This window comes from Pteropus vampyrus, unplaced genomic scaffold (assembly GCF_000151845.1).
Source record: "Pteropus vampyrus isolate Shadow unplaced genomic scaffold, Pvam_2.0 Scaffold173, whole genome shotgun sequence".
Taxonomy (NCBI): domain Eukaryota; kingdom Metazoa; phylum Chordata; class Mammalia; order Chiroptera; family Pteropodidae; genus Pteropus; species Pteropus vampyrus.
The window spans coordinates 2,656,180-2,671,123 of record NW_011888954.1 but is presented as its reverse complement, the minus strand read 5'-3'; the positions used below and the strand labels follow the sequence as shown (position 1 = coordinate 2,671,123).

The window sequence follows — 14,944 nt, the reverse complement described above, 5'->3', positions numbered from 1 at the left end:
TTTTAAACTATTCAGCTGTTCAAAAGCTTTTTCCTCTATCCAAAGAAGGAAGTTATAGAATGCAGGAGTGAATCAAATAGAAATTATAGCATATCAGAGCTGGACGAAACCACTGCCAGCATCAAACCCTACCTTCTTTGAGATATGAGGAAACTGAGGCTCAGAGAGGTAAAATGACTTGCCCAAGGTCACAGGGTGTTTGAGGCGATGCAGGAATGAGAACTATTCTCCCAAGTCATCCATCATCCCTTTATACTGTCAGTCCTTTGGGGAAAAGATTTATCTTTTTGCTTCTTTGGAACTCAATGTCTGGCACACAAGGGTGCAGGCAACACCAAAGGAACATGTCAACTCCATACTTTCAATCATTCTTGTGGCCAGGGTGTCTGGAAATGCACTGCTTATTGGCAGTTGGATGTGTGGGGGAAATCATGTTTGTAGATTCCCACCCCACACCCTACCCCCTGAGGTTATCAAATAGAGAGGAGATTGGGGTACAAGATCTGGTAAGTTGTATATCATTTTTTATAGAATCTCTGCAGATAAAAATTGCAGCATTTCAGCATCCTTTCTGACTCTGATTTAGACATCTGAATTCTTCCCTGTTAAGAGGGTTTGGGTGAGAGGACTAGACATTCACAAAACTGGGGTTCTGGTCACCAGTATGACCTCCCACACTGCAACAGCCCTTTCCTGGTGATACCCTTGGGGGCCCTCTCTGGCTTCAAAGAGGGGGCTGTACCAGAGCCACTCCCAGAAAGCAGCTGTTGGGCTCTGTCCTGTCACTTCAGGCCTGCTGCCTCCGTGTCTATGGGACTCATCTGGCGTCTGCACCATTTCCCCCAAATGAGGCTGAAGCAGAGGATTGAGAGCAAGGCTCTTTCAGAATTCCTGGGTCCAGGTGACAAAGCTTAGTGACAGGTGTGGTGAATACAGTTCTGTCTATCTTTCCTTCCCTTTCTATCTCCTGTCAGCAAAGGGGGCTAAGAATAGCTGCCATGTTCCTTGAAGCATCAGCAGGATTCGTGAGCTTGTGTTTGTAAAGCAGAGAGATAGCTCCTTGTCAAAACATGCAGCTGCTGTTGGGACAGGCTTTGTGGGCACTGCAGAAAGACAGTGAGAAAAGGCTGTGGAAGACACTGAGAAGCGGGCTGCTGGCCACAGGTCCTGTCCTTTCCATCGGGTGTCTCCGTGGTGACTGCAGAGTGGTGTGGGTGCTTTCTTGGAGTGGCTCTGGTACAGAGAGGGCCCCCAAGAGTATCACCAGGAAAGGGCTGTTGCAGTGTGGGAGATCATACTGGTGGGCTCAGCAACGGGTTCCAGAACCCCAGATTTGTGAACTTCTAGTCCCCTCAGCCAAACCCTCTTAATCTTGGGCTAGGAGCCAGAATATCTGTGGGAAATCAAGGGAAGCAGACATTTGGACTCAATAGGGTATGATCATGGTCAAGGCAGGGTTTGTGGTTGACGAAGCCAACAGCCCGGAGATAAGAGTCTAGTTCTAGGCATAACCCTGGGTCAGAGAGCAGGAGAGGAAGATGAAACTTAGAACCAGTTTGATGACAGGCTGAGATCAGTCACATGGTGGTTTCTGTAGAATGGCCCTTTTGTTCTGTGTGTACTTGGCTTTCTTTAATTAAAGACTTTCTAGACCATCTATGGCATTTGTGCTTGGGAAGGTGTCCTGCTTATAGTGGCTGCTTGATACGTATTTGCAGAAGTGAATTTATGTGAATTCTGGGTAATACCCAGGAGGAGAGAATGACAGAGGTGGAAATAGGGAGAGAAGGGAGTATCTGGGGGGCCCCCAGAGTGATCCAGTCAACCTCACGGTTTCCAGACGAAAGGCTGAGGACCAGGAGGGGAAGAGTCTTGTCCAAGGTCACGGGCCCCATTAAAAACAGTTGCATGGATGGATCCAGGCCCCCGACCTCTGAGTGACTGTATTACCAGAAAGAACACCATCCTGAGTGTCCCCACTGCCACTGGCCTTGGTGTCCTCATCTATCTTACCTTCGGGAAAGTTGATGGTGCTGGAGTGATGACTCTGAGAAGGGGAATGGGAAATTCTGGATCGAGTTTTGGACAAAGTGAGAACAGAGGCTGTTTGTTTGTGGCCACAGCAGGCGTTGGGGTTGTCGACTGTGAGGGCAGGATTGGGGTCTCACTTATCTCTAACACTCAGTGCCTAGCACAGTGCCCTGAACACAGAATGCACTTACCATTACTGTTAAAATAAATGGGAGGCAGGAGGTCCTCATCATACTAATATCCAATATTTACTCACCTGCACACCTAGCCTCTATATAATACTGCCACTTATGGGACTGCCCAGGGAAAAGAAGGGGGTGAGGGTGACGCATCACTAGAATCTCCATCCAAGTGCATGGAAGGTAGATGGCTGTGGTCCGGGGGTGAGTCTGGCCGTCCTTCGCTTGGGAAGTATGCAGAGGTCAGTTATGCAGCTTCCCTTCCCGAGTGTCTCACAGAAAACACCACCAGGGTTTTGGTCTGATTTCCTTCTCCCAGGTTTCACGGGTCCTATCTCCACCTGCACTACGGCTACCTCCCCGATGCCCTAGTGGACCTCACGGGAGGGGTGGTCACCAGAGTTGACCTGCATTCCTCTACTTCTGACCTGGTAATGATGGTGAAGACAGCCACTATGGCGGGATCACTGATCACCTGTGCCACCCCGGCAGGGGTGAGTGGAATGAGAATCCCTTTGCACTGGCTCAAGCCTTTCCTCACCAGGAGTATTTGACACCACTGGCCCATTCAGCTAGGGAGGGGAGTGGCCAAGTGGCCATCAGGGAGCCCTGATGCTATACTTTACCAAGGTTGTCATTTAATCCTCATGATAGCCTTCCCTCTGAGACAGGGATTGCAGGGTTCACTTACAGAGAGGGAATGGGCTCAGAGAAGCCAAGTAAAATGCTCCCCATCCCACAGCCAGTAACTGCTGAGCGGGGATTCAAATGTTGCTGTCTGACTCCAGAGTCTTTGCCTAGCGCATCCCCTTGACTAGGAGCAATGGATCCAGAGTGACCAGTGTGTGTGGAGGAAGGAGGTTGCTTTTCCCTGGCTCTAATTCTAAATGCAGCATTCCAAGAGTAGCATGCCCCATTCTGAAAAGCTCGGACAACTCTCTAAATTATTTCAGTGTGAGATAGCCAGCTCCCTATCCCTGAGGACTCTTCCTTCACTCCTTAAACATGTAGGCTCTGAGTCACATATCCCTATCCGAAATGCCACCCCAAAACTAAGATGCACTTTAAACCCCATTTACTTACAGCACAGGTATGCCTGGCAGACACATTTAGCGCTATGTCTCATTGATGACAAGTGATTGGAGAAGCAAGCAATCCAGGTCCTCCGGACTCTGGGGGTTCCATCAGTAATGGGGTGGTCTCTTGACTTATGAAATGCCTAGGGTCTCAAGTCCCCAGCAGTCTTCAAACTCTGCCTCTCTAGAGAAGAGTTCCAGAAATATATGCCATTCCAATGTGAGTCAGTGGGATACTTTTCATCCAACCACAGCTTGGCTGCTGATTGAATTGTGCTTTTCTATTTCTTTGAAGAACCTGTGAATGTTTAATGCATGGTCTACTTTTCTACTTTGAAGCCAACAGGTGAGGCTTCAAGCATGGAGAATGGCTTGGTGAGTCAACATGCCTACACGGTGACTGGAGCTGAGCAGGTAAGACTCCCACGGGCTGGGACCCAGTGTTCATGCTCCTTTAGACAGGAGTCATGACAAGTGATTGGAGAAGCAAGCCCGGCAAAACTGAAATGAGTATTTATCAACCCCGCCCCTTGGTGGTGTCCGTCATGGACAGCCTCGTTCCTTCTATTCATCCATAAGTTCGGGTGCCCAGGATTCTCATCCCCCAGAGACCCACCAGAGATCCCACTTCCCTTGAAATGTGTGTTCCTCAGAAAGTGAGTGTCTAGCTAGACTGGAGGATTAGCCCCAAAAAGAAGCAGAAGGAACTAGCCAATTGACTCTGGGGGAAGTTTTGCCCCCAAAGGGTTTTATTTGTTAACATACCATCTAAACCGCTATAACAGAGATACTCCAAAATACAGGACTCAAACAAGATGCAGTTCATTTCTCTCTCAGGTGAGCAGGTGATTTCAGAGCTAATAGGTGGCTCTGCCATCTCCAATGTGAGGCTTCTACCCATGAGCCCAGGGCACTTGCTCCAGGTCTCATCTCCTAGCCAGAGGAAGAGGAAGAAGTGAGGGGACATTACGTCCATACACAGGGCATGCATCAGGAAAGGCACATGCCATTTCCTCTCAGGTTCTATTGGTCTGAACCTAAACATGTGGCCACGCTGAGGCCAAAGGCAGCCTAGGAAACATACCACCTGGCTGGGCTGCCATACACCCACCTAAAACTTTATTTGCATAGAAGGATGGCTACTAGAGGGCAGTCTTTCCTCTGATATAAGAACTAACTTTAAGTTGATAAAAATGTACATACTGAATGCAGTATCATTTGGTCTGGAAAAAAAAAAGAAAACACTATTAAAGTCCAGTTCCTCCAGTCGAAAATGGAGGATAAGGTCTTTCACAAGGTCACGCAGTTACTTGAAATGTCTAGGCCTAGACACCATGTCTCCTTGGTCCCCATCTGTGCTGATCAAGCAGCCACGCAGAGATAGCACTTCCTGGCCGGGGAATGCCTTCTCACAAGTGTTCCCCCATCTCTGTATTTCTCACAACTCTTGAGGTCTGATAATGCCTTCTAGGCCCTGAGAGATGGCATTCCAAACTCCAGGGTACATTTTTCACAAGAGTTTATGGGCCAAGGAATGCAGAGTATCAGGTTCTGTTTCTAGCATGCTGTCTCCCATTTGCCTTCCTTTTCTCCGCATCAATCTGTCTCTCCTGTCCATTGACCTAAGGCCACTTGCTCCAGCATTTCATATTTGGTGAATGTGCCAACCTACAAAATAGGGACAATATCTTCTGTCTCCTGCCTGTCTCCCTAAGGTAATCAGTAACAAAAAATGCTTCCTCTTTATAGTACCTGGGAGACAGTAGGCACCTAAAAAATGCTTGTTAGATCAATGGATGGGTTCACTTTAATGAGTGAATGATACATTTGTCCTTGGCCTGTGAAGACGATATCACTGATCCTTTATGACAGAACATGTGTGAGGAACTCAAAAGACATTGCCCACAAGCAAAGAAGAAGTTGTCCTGATAAACCCAGACTAAAAGAGACCCCAGTCACAGCAGCTCCAGACTCTCTTCCTCTAAATTCTCCCAAGCCCGTCTCTGAATTCTCAATGGGGACAGCCAATACCATCATCACACCTAGACATGTACGGACACTCTGCTCCCCACAGCTCCCTGTTCCAGATATGAACAAGTCTAGACTGGTAATAGTAAACATTTTCTTAAAACGTGTCAACCTTAATCGACTGGCTATGCTGCCTGGATTATTGTGTTGACAAGACTTTGTCACTGCTTCTGGGTTTGGAGAAAGAAAACTATGATCAGTAAATGATATCTGTGCTGGGCGTGGAATGAAGGAACCGTGGTACCTACGTGATGTAGCTGCCTTTCCTGGATAAGGCCCTTTTTATACTTTGAGAAGCTTTGTTTCTCTTCTGAACACAGGGGAGAGGAACTTGCCTATACAGAGGTCCAGATGGCCATGGGATGTGAGTTCCCGAATAGGCTGAGCATAGAGCTGGCCGTGACTACCAGGTTATAGAGTAGCCATGTAAACGCCAAGGGCCAAGGGAATGGAGGTGAACTCAGGAGCTGGGGAGTGAGCTGAGCCTGGATTTGGGCTCCTGATGACTCTTCTCACAGCCCAAACATTTGCTTCCCACAATACACACTGAGTGGTCAGAACAGGACACCTCCCCTGTGATAGTAGGTTATTAAGACTACGTATCCAGAATGGTCTGTTCTCACCGTTCCTGCCATTCTGTGGCTGTTGACACTTCTCAGCCTGTGTTCTACAGAGCACCAGCCCAATGAGATCCTCAGTGAAGCTCACCATGTCCCCTATTTGGAGATTCATAGAGGGCATTTACATTTTAAAGGCTCTGACAAAGCCTATATTGATGACACAGTTTGGTTGTAATCTTCCATTAGCCATGAAATGATTTTTTTTTCTAAAAATAACTATTAAGAATGCTATGTAACTAGCATTCAAGAGAAGGCATTTAAGGAAATAAGTCCTAGGATAGATAACCAGGATTACTTCTTGCCCAGTCCTATCTGACAGAGCTGACCAGTGTCAGCGGTACGGTTGAGTAGCCAGGAGAGTAAAGCAAATGAGCTAGCCTATTCTCAAATATAGCTGTGACCTTGGCCTCAAATAGTCCCTTAAGCCACCTGGCATTGGCCCTTGTGATCACCACTAGGACACTGACAAAAAGGAGTGACATAGTCAGAGGAGGGCCCAAGAACTTGACTTGGCTAAAGATTCCTCCTCCAGAAAGAAGAGGTTATAACTGTCAGCATGTGCTAAGATTAAACCAGCCCATAAATGCAGTGTGCTTTTTAATCTGCTCGTCCTCCCTCTGGCTGGGACACAGACAGGAAGATAAATGAAATTGGCATTTTTTATTATGTACCTAGCTTGGTCCGTGACTCCCCTGGGCAAGGGGGTGAGTGTTTATCTGCATGCCTCATTTAGCCCTCTTCCAGCCCCCTCCAATCACTGGCCACTCTTCTAGCCTGTGCCCCGCTGAGCCCCTGACTGTTCCTTAGGCACTGGGGGTGGGGGAGGGGGTTCATTAAGCTCTTTGGGCCACCAGGCAACCATTTCTCACATCCTGCTCCATGGGCCCCTCCAGGTGCAGGCAGTTAATAGTGCACTGTATGCAATGCCTGATGTGCCTGGAAGTGGGGGAGAGAGGGGCAGGAAATCTGGGTTTGTGCCAGGAGCATCCCCATCCCGTGTGGCATTAAAAGCCAGAGCACCTTCCACTGCAGTGCCAGCCAAAGATAGAAGCAGACAAGGAAAAGCCACAGAAGAGAAACTTACCCAAGCCAGGTTCTGGGCCCCTGTCGGAATGCATTGCTCTTTCATGGCAATGCCCCATTGGTGATTACATGGGCCTTGGCCAGGTGGCCCAAGGGGTTATACACGAGGTCAGGATCATAGCCACATCTGAGAATGGTCTGGGCACTAGAACAACTGTACTATTTATTCACCTCTAATTTCAAAATTAAGAGCCCGGGCTTTGGAGACTGACAGTGGCTGGGGCCAGAATTCTGCCTCTGCCACTTACTCTGTGGCCTTGCAAAAGTTCCTTAACCTCTCTGATGCTCCATTTCCTCCTCTGCATGATAGGGATTATGTAAAAACCTACCTTGGAGGATTGAAGGATGTAATGCACGTTAAACACCGGGCTGGTGCCTGGCTCCGAGCCCTGCCTCCACAGGAGGGTTCTTTTCCAGGTGGTAATATTCCACTTGGCCGCCTCTGACCTAGAGTCAGTGAACAAGTTCATCCCCTCCCTCACCCTCCAGGCTTCTGTGTCCGCAGACAACATTAGCACAGATCGATATCACAGCTACAACTCAATCATACTTTAATTTCTCTCTCCAGGCTGAGGGCTCCTGGGTCAGGCACTGTAGGTTCAAGGAGTGGCTGCTGTTCCATTGTAATTTTTCAACAGTTCTGCCCTCTGGCCTCAGCGGTCTGAAGGAGCAAATGTGCCAACTTGCTGTTCTGGGAAAGTGATGATGGGGTCCCCAGGAGAAAAGAAATTCCAGGCCATCCAGGCGCCCTGCTCCTCAGCAGAGGCAGGGTAGCAGGATGAGGTGGGCTAGCCTCGGATATCATGATTCCCAGGTTGTCCCGATGTTGCTTGATTCAGACTCCTTACTCGAGACAGCACTGCGGAGACTCCCACACAGCTGCTGACAGGCAGCTGGCAGGGAAGGGGCCATGTCTGTGGAATAGAGATGCCGGCTGTCACAGGGCTTTGGAGGTGGCTGGGGACCCATAAAGTTCTCCCCTCTGCAGCCTGCAAGCAACATCCCATGCTGTCTATCTGCTATTAAATCTCAGCTCACCCAAATTCTGGGATGCAGCCATATGGAATGAAGTTGCACCTGTCCTGTGAGGTACCGAGCAGAAAGGGGCCATTTTCTCCTCTATCTCATTTCAACACCATGCAGGCAGCAAACATTGATTTTTTTCCCTTTCAATTTTTTTCTGGCTTCAGCCAAATGAGGTCAGAAGTTAAATTAGTCCTTGGAGGTAAAAAGCAGCTGCATTCATATCCCCTCTTTCTGCTGACTTTTTCTGGAGTGTACCCACAGTTTCCTTTCTGTTCTTCTTTACAGATTCAGTGCAGGAGGGGCTGGGAAGATCTTATCCGCCTGTGGAACCCTTGGGGCAACACTGAGTGGCGAGGGCGCTGGAGGGATGGGTATGGCTCCTGAAAACCCCTCTATTCATCACTGAGACCCAGTGTTCAGGGGGTGCTCTGCCCCAGGAGGGTGGGATCTGTCTCACCTGCTGTGGATCTCACTGCAAGCTTTTCCACTTCACACCTGTATATGGCTGTCAGGCCATCTCATGCTCCCATGATGCCATTCACCAAGCATCTATTAGACATCAACTGTACTAAGTACACTGTGTTAGGCAGGTGCTCGTGGCATATATACAGATGACGAGACCCTAGCGTCTGTCCTCCAGAATGTCACAGTAGAGCTGTGGACCCACATATCCGGAATTATTATTTAAAAAAAGGCGGGGTGGGGGGGAGTGGGCAGGGCAAGAACCAAGTTCTACCTGGCAGAGAGCTGGAGAGAAGGTGCCTCATCCCATAAACAGGTTCTGTGGGATTCTGTTCCTGATGACACTATGTCCTCAGGATAGAAAAGACTTCATTTTGGGGGAAGTTAGGGGAACCAAGGAAAATATTTGGATCTTTTTATTCAGTCCAGCTAGGTCGTCATCCTGCCCTACTGATCTGGCCTCTCACATGTGACCGATGCCAGGATTATTAGCACCTTGTTCAGAGTAGGAGTGAATAGAGCTAAGGGGGTCTCAGATGTTCCTGTTGGCCATGTCCCTGGCAATTGCTCTCTGACCCAGCTGACCAGTGGGGACCTAACTATGTGGTCAGAGGTTCCCAGGGAGCTGGGCTGGCATTTCCCAGCTGCCAAGAGAACTAGTCCATGGTCCAACCCCCTTGCTGAGAATGAGATGGTGGTTCTGGGAGGGACAGAGGGACAGTCACAGGTTATTTACTCCTCTGGACAGCTAGTGGAGCCCAGTCCCGTGGCATTCCTCTGAGGACCTGTGTAAATCCACAAAATCAGTGGTGACCACAGCAGCATTGCTGGGCGCGGGGTCAGGGGAGCTGGAATATATGAGGACAAGGTGGGAGTAGGAGAGAGAATGTGATCTAAGAGGAAATACAAAGCATTCAGACATCCGGGAGGACAGGACCTGACAAGCAGTGATAAGCAGCACCCAGAATGTGGCCCAGTGGCCCAGGCTAGGCTGTGGCAGGGACCGCTCTGATCCTCCATGAGCCCCGACAGCTGATGTGAGCCTGACGAGTGGGCACTCAGCAAATAGGAGATGGAACTGCGATGAGGGTGGAGGGCTGGAAGGCAAGGAAGGAAAGAAACAAAATGAATTCACAGTGAAAACCTGGTGTGACCTCAGATGCACCCTGGACAACTAGGCAGCTGAATCCCCTCCACAGAAAGAGAAAGAACTTGCAAAACTGGGAACCACTGAAGAATGTTTTCACTTAGTCGCCCTATCTCCTCTTCGCTCGCCTCTATTCTTTCTTCCTCCCAGGGGTGCCCTTTGCTCTTTCCACTGTAAATCTTAACAGCTTCTGGCCTTTTCCAGTTCACCTTCCCAATCATTACCTCAAGCTGCCAAATATGGCCCAGGGGGTGATACGATTAGCTAGAATCCCTGGTTCGGGGTTGGCTATTGGGTATAGGACTAGAGGAGGGGCAAATGTCAATGACACATTCCCCCTGGGGTAGAAGAACAGGGTATAAATTCACATGAGTTGATGTTTTGCCCAGTCTCTCATGCTAAATATCAAGTGACCCATAAAGGCAACAAGTGACACTGGAGATCAGAAAAGAGGAGCCTCCAATGGGCTGGCATGTTCAGTGAAAGCTTCGTGGATGGGATTGAACTTGAGTTCAACCTCCCAAAAAAGGAGGACTCGCTTCGTAAGAGATCATCACGTAGGTGGGGAAGCGAAGGCCACTGTGCTGAGCCAGGAACATTTATAATGTGTTCAGGGCCAACAAGCGGGCCTGAGGCAAAGGAACTGAGGAGCTGGGGCTGAGCCCAATGCCAGCTTGCAAGTCTGGATTTGCACCCTCTGGGCCTGGGGATTCGTGAAGGCCTCTGAGCAGGGCAGAGATGTGTGCACGGCAGGGACCGGGGAGATGAATATGGCAGCACCTACACTGCGGGAGCAGGTATTTTGGCTGAGCACTAAGATTCACCATTTTCCACCAGAAACCAAGCTAGAAGGAAGCAACAGGGCCATATAATCACTGTCTCCATGCAGGTGGTCGATTTCCTCCCTACTTTTTAAAGAATGGGGATGGATGGAGAGAGCCGGATGGTCTAATCTTAGCCATAATTGAAATTTCAGTCGCACACACTTAAAGGCAAACTCGCATGAATCGATAGTGTATTGATTTACACTACATTTATTTTCCCTTACACACTGCAGAAAATGTAATTATCGCTTAATTATAAAATTGCCATTTTACAACAGTACATCTGACTGGCTCAGCCTGCAGCCAAGAGCCTGAGGGGTGGTTCCTGCCTGGCTCTCCCGGCGCAGACGTGACCCAGGCTCTCTATGGAAGCCACTGGCAGAGAAAGATCTCATTACACTTCTGTGCCTCTGGGGCTGCTGCCTCTGAGCATGCCTCCACTTTAAGCAGCAGGCTGTGAGGGTCTCCTCCCTCACCACAGACCCTAGGACTAGCTTCTGGAACACATTACCCCCAATGAAGTGCACAATTTTAATTATCAGTTAAGCAAGCAAAAGTTCATTGCATACCTACTAAGTGCCAAGGCATTGTGTTAAGCCCCTGTGACGATATCATTATCATAGTGAGTGAGGTTCATTGATCTCATGGAACTTGGAGTCTAGTGAGAGACAGCAAGAAATGGACAAGCACTAGTAACGCCAGGTACCAAGTGCTGAGACAGGAGCGGCATAGGGTGCCAGGGGCCTCCCAAGAGGGACGCTGACTCTGGAGGCGAAGTGGGAGTGTCAGAGGAGGACAAAGTTTTCCAGCAGAAATGCCTGATGGGAGGAAAGATGAGTGAAAGTTATCGGGTTATAGGACTGAAAGGAGGAAAAGTATTCCAGGCAGAGGGAGCCTCAGGTGGTAGGGGCCCAAGAGGTGGTAGGGGGAGGGGAGGGGCAGGTGTTTTTAAGAAAATGAATACTCATTTTTGCTGGAGCGTAGAATTCAAGGGTGGGCGTGGGGTGAGGAAATAGAGAATTGCTCAGGTGAAGCTGGAGAGGTAGGCAGAAGCCAAGGTTCTGTTTCAGGAGTTTGCACTTCATCCTGAGAGTCAAAGGGTCAATGTGTTTTAAGCAGAGAATGCCATAATCAGATTTCTGTTGTAGGAAGGTCATTTTAATGGCAGCGTGGAGAATGGATGGGAAAGCAGGCAGGGCTGAGTTCGGGGAGATCAGTTAGAAGTCCACGAAGGAGATGAGAGTTCCTGAACTAGGAAAACAGCTGTAGGGATGGAAATAAGCAGATGGCTTTGAGGGGAGTTTAGGAGGTGGAATCATCAACATTTGGTGATTGTTTGGATGTGGGGTGCATGAGAGAGAGAGACTCTCATGTTCTCACTCGGGCAACAGGAGGAGCGAGAGAATGAATACAGATTGAGACGGGTTGATTTGTGGTCACTGGGCCTCTGGTGGAGATGTAGGATGGACCACGACAAGTATCCATCTAAAGCTCAGGAAAGAGAACCAGGCTTGGCATAGCCTGGAAGCCATCGGCATGTAGAGAATGACTGAATCCTGTTACTAGGTAGAATGGCACTCTCTACTTGGACCTAGGAGCTAATGGAGGCCTGAGCAAAGGGCCCCTCCTGGGCCACATGTGGTTGAGATAAAACACTCTGAAGATCTCACACTATGGTCTCTGTCTGTCCACACTCAGGTCTTCAGAGTGGCAGGAAATTCACGACCAATGGAAAAGCCAGCTATATCAGAATAAGGACAACGGCGAATTTTGGTATTTACACTTCTTTTAAAATTATATTTTAAATCTTTAGCTATTGCCCAAATCCTCAATCCCTACCCCTTTCCCTAAACTTTTGAGAGACTAGAGATTAGCTTTGCAGAGACTAGGACTAACTTCTGGAACACATTACCCCAATGTAGTCCTATATAGAAGGAGGCTTTTCTCTCCACCAAGACACAAAAGCTTTGAACTGGAAGTTACTTGTGTGCTCTCTCTTTCTGTGAAGATTTCAGCTCTGAAATATTGAAACTTCCAGAAAACGATAATGGTCAAAGGAGATATTGGCACCAAAGCTTTGAAAACAACAGTTTCCTGGGAACTAGGATGTATGATTATCATGCCTGTATCTTCTAGGCTTCTTTTTGGGCCCTGGAGCTCCACAGTGTACCTCTGGCATGAATTCCAAAAGAGCAACTCAGCTCAGTGTTCATATTCCAGCCCTGATTCTAGAGTTCTAGGTGAGACATTAGTGTCATTGCCCAGCAGCTATGTAGGACTAGATGTTTTGAAAACACGTTTCTGACCATACGCTCACATCTGAAAGGATATGGTGGACATTTTTCTGAGGGGTTGACTGGTTTACTTAATGACATATTTAAATAAAACTTAGCATGTGGGGAAAGGAGGCTGGGTCTAAGTAATTAAGAATCAGAGGGACAAATGTAAATTAGAAGGAAAAATATTTCCCAAATCTCCACTTTAATCACAGCATGAGGTGAGATTTTACGTGTGTCGAATGCATTTTATTCTGATAAAGACCTCAGCAAAGAAATTGGCAAAGGACCGCAGGGAAAGGCAGTTTTCCTCACAGCATGTAAGACCCATGGCAGAGAGACTGGCAGTCACCCTGCTGGCCATGGGAGGGCTCACAGTTTGATCAGTGGGTTGAGAAAATAATGGTTAATGATAAAGCCCTTGCCAGTTGACAAGTGAACCCAGAATCTGACTCTGCCCTTGAGGACAGATGAAACAGAATGAGGGGCTGATCTTTGGGTAGGACAGTGGTAAGTTAATGGATACTGTAGCTGACAGACAAAAGTACAGTAAAGTGATGGGAACCTCCCCCCCCAGGGGAATAAAACTGTGGTCATTAAGTGATGTGTATCTATTTTTAACAGGATGTCATGTCATGATTTCCAAGAGAATTTCTCCTGCTTGTATATATGTAACCAATTTCCAATCAACCTGGACCACAAAAACATGCCCCACGAAAGATGGTCCCAAATGATGTTTAAGAACCGCGTGATTCCAGGAAACACTGCAGGTAGTTATGATATTGGTAATTCTTCTGTCAGACAGGAAGCTGCCAGCCCTAGCCCTGTCCTGGCTTCAGGTCTCAACGGCCCTTGATTCTGGACCATCAGCCCAAAGTTGTAAGGAGAGGAATTTTTCAGCCTAAAGGGACAGCTATACTTCTCCAGAGGAAATGGTTGTTGGTGGGGATTGGCAGGGGAATCTCAAATGTGCATCCCCTGCCTTTTCTTGCCCTCCCTCTGGCCTTCTGCTAAACTCCACCCAGCTCCCAGGAGTAGAACAGGCTCGCTGCTCTTCAATAGTTACCTGGGGGTAGAAAGAACACTGAGCAAAAGTCAGAGTCTGGGTTAATGCTTGTCCTTGCACATACTGGCTTCGTGACTCTGGGAATATAGCTGGTCTCTGTCCTCAGCTTCCCCACCTAGAAACAGTGTGATTAGTAATCCCTGTCTGCCCCTTGAAGCCACAAGCTCCACCCAGACATAAGGGAGAATATGTCTGCCCCCTTGTTTGGTGTGTCCTGCAACAGTGTGCTGAGAGAGGTAGGTCCTCAGAATCTGTCTTTGGGAACTCCTGAAATGAATCTTGTTGGTTGTGATTTTAGGAGAGTCGCATATTCTCACTGCATCTCCTACTCCCTATTTGTGACATGGATGAGTGAAATAGCTCTCTGTAAAGATGAGCCTGAGAGTGATTACACATCTTTGATAGGAGAGGCTGTGTAAACAACATGTGTAAATGTGTGTGCTTGTGTGTGTGTTTGCACCCAGACATGTCATTCCCTCTGCCTAGCTAGAATAGTTTGCTTAAATGACCCTATCTTCCAGGGTGTTCCTTTTTTTTAACCTCCTGTTCATTCTGCTGGTCTGAGAACCTTGTCACCAGGAGGCTGTGGTCGGACTCTAAGAAACTTCTGAGTCACTCGGGTTTGCTGATTCATCTTCCTGAACTGTACCTGTCCTGCTGTGGGGCCAAAGGCCTCTTCTCTGGATATAGTGCACATCAACAGACTAATCTAAATTATATGTTGGCCATTTTTAGTAATTCCTTACAAGGAAGAGAAGAGAACCAGCACGCAAGCACGTGTTAGGTGCTGCTAATTCACTTAATGTATCATTTTGTTCAACCCTCACAAAAGCCTGTGACAGTGATAACCTTCTGCCTCCCCATCCCTCTTTCATAGTTTTCCAATTGTGCCCTAAGCCTTCCGATGTGCATTAATTCATCTCTATTCTGACTTCTCTTCATTTCTTCATGCATCTGAACCTAACGGTTTTCACATTTATTCTCTTTCTTGCTCTGGCTTTGATGCCCATGCTTGGATGGTAGAGTATTACAAACCACCATCTCTCTGCCTATTTTCCTGTCTCCACTGGTGTTTGGGGGATTGACATCATTTCAAGGCTCTGATGTTCTTACCAATACATAAGCT

At 48.0% G+C, this 14,944-nt stretch overlaps 1 protein-coding gene across 1 annotated transcript in view; it reads left to right on the top strand.

Moving 5' to 3' along the window:
- Positions 1 to 14,944, top strand: part of CAPN13 (calpain 13) — a 51,332-nt gene that overhangs the window by 17,952 nt on the left and 18,436 nt on the right. Inside the window, exons 5-9 of the mRNA XM_011370750.1 lie at positions 2,530 to 2,704; positions 3,626 to 3,700; positions 8,329 to 8,414; positions 12,175 to 12,249; positions 13,377 to 13,522. Coding sequence (XP_011369052.1) covers positions 2,530 to 2,704; positions 3,626 to 3,700; positions 8,329 to 8,414; positions 12,175 to 12,249; positions 13,377 to 13,522 — 557 coding nt within the window. The remainder of the gene's footprint in view (positions 1 to 2,529; positions 2,705 to 3,625; positions 3,701 to 8,328; positions 8,415 to 12,174; positions 12,250 to 13,376; positions 13,523 to 14,944) is intronic.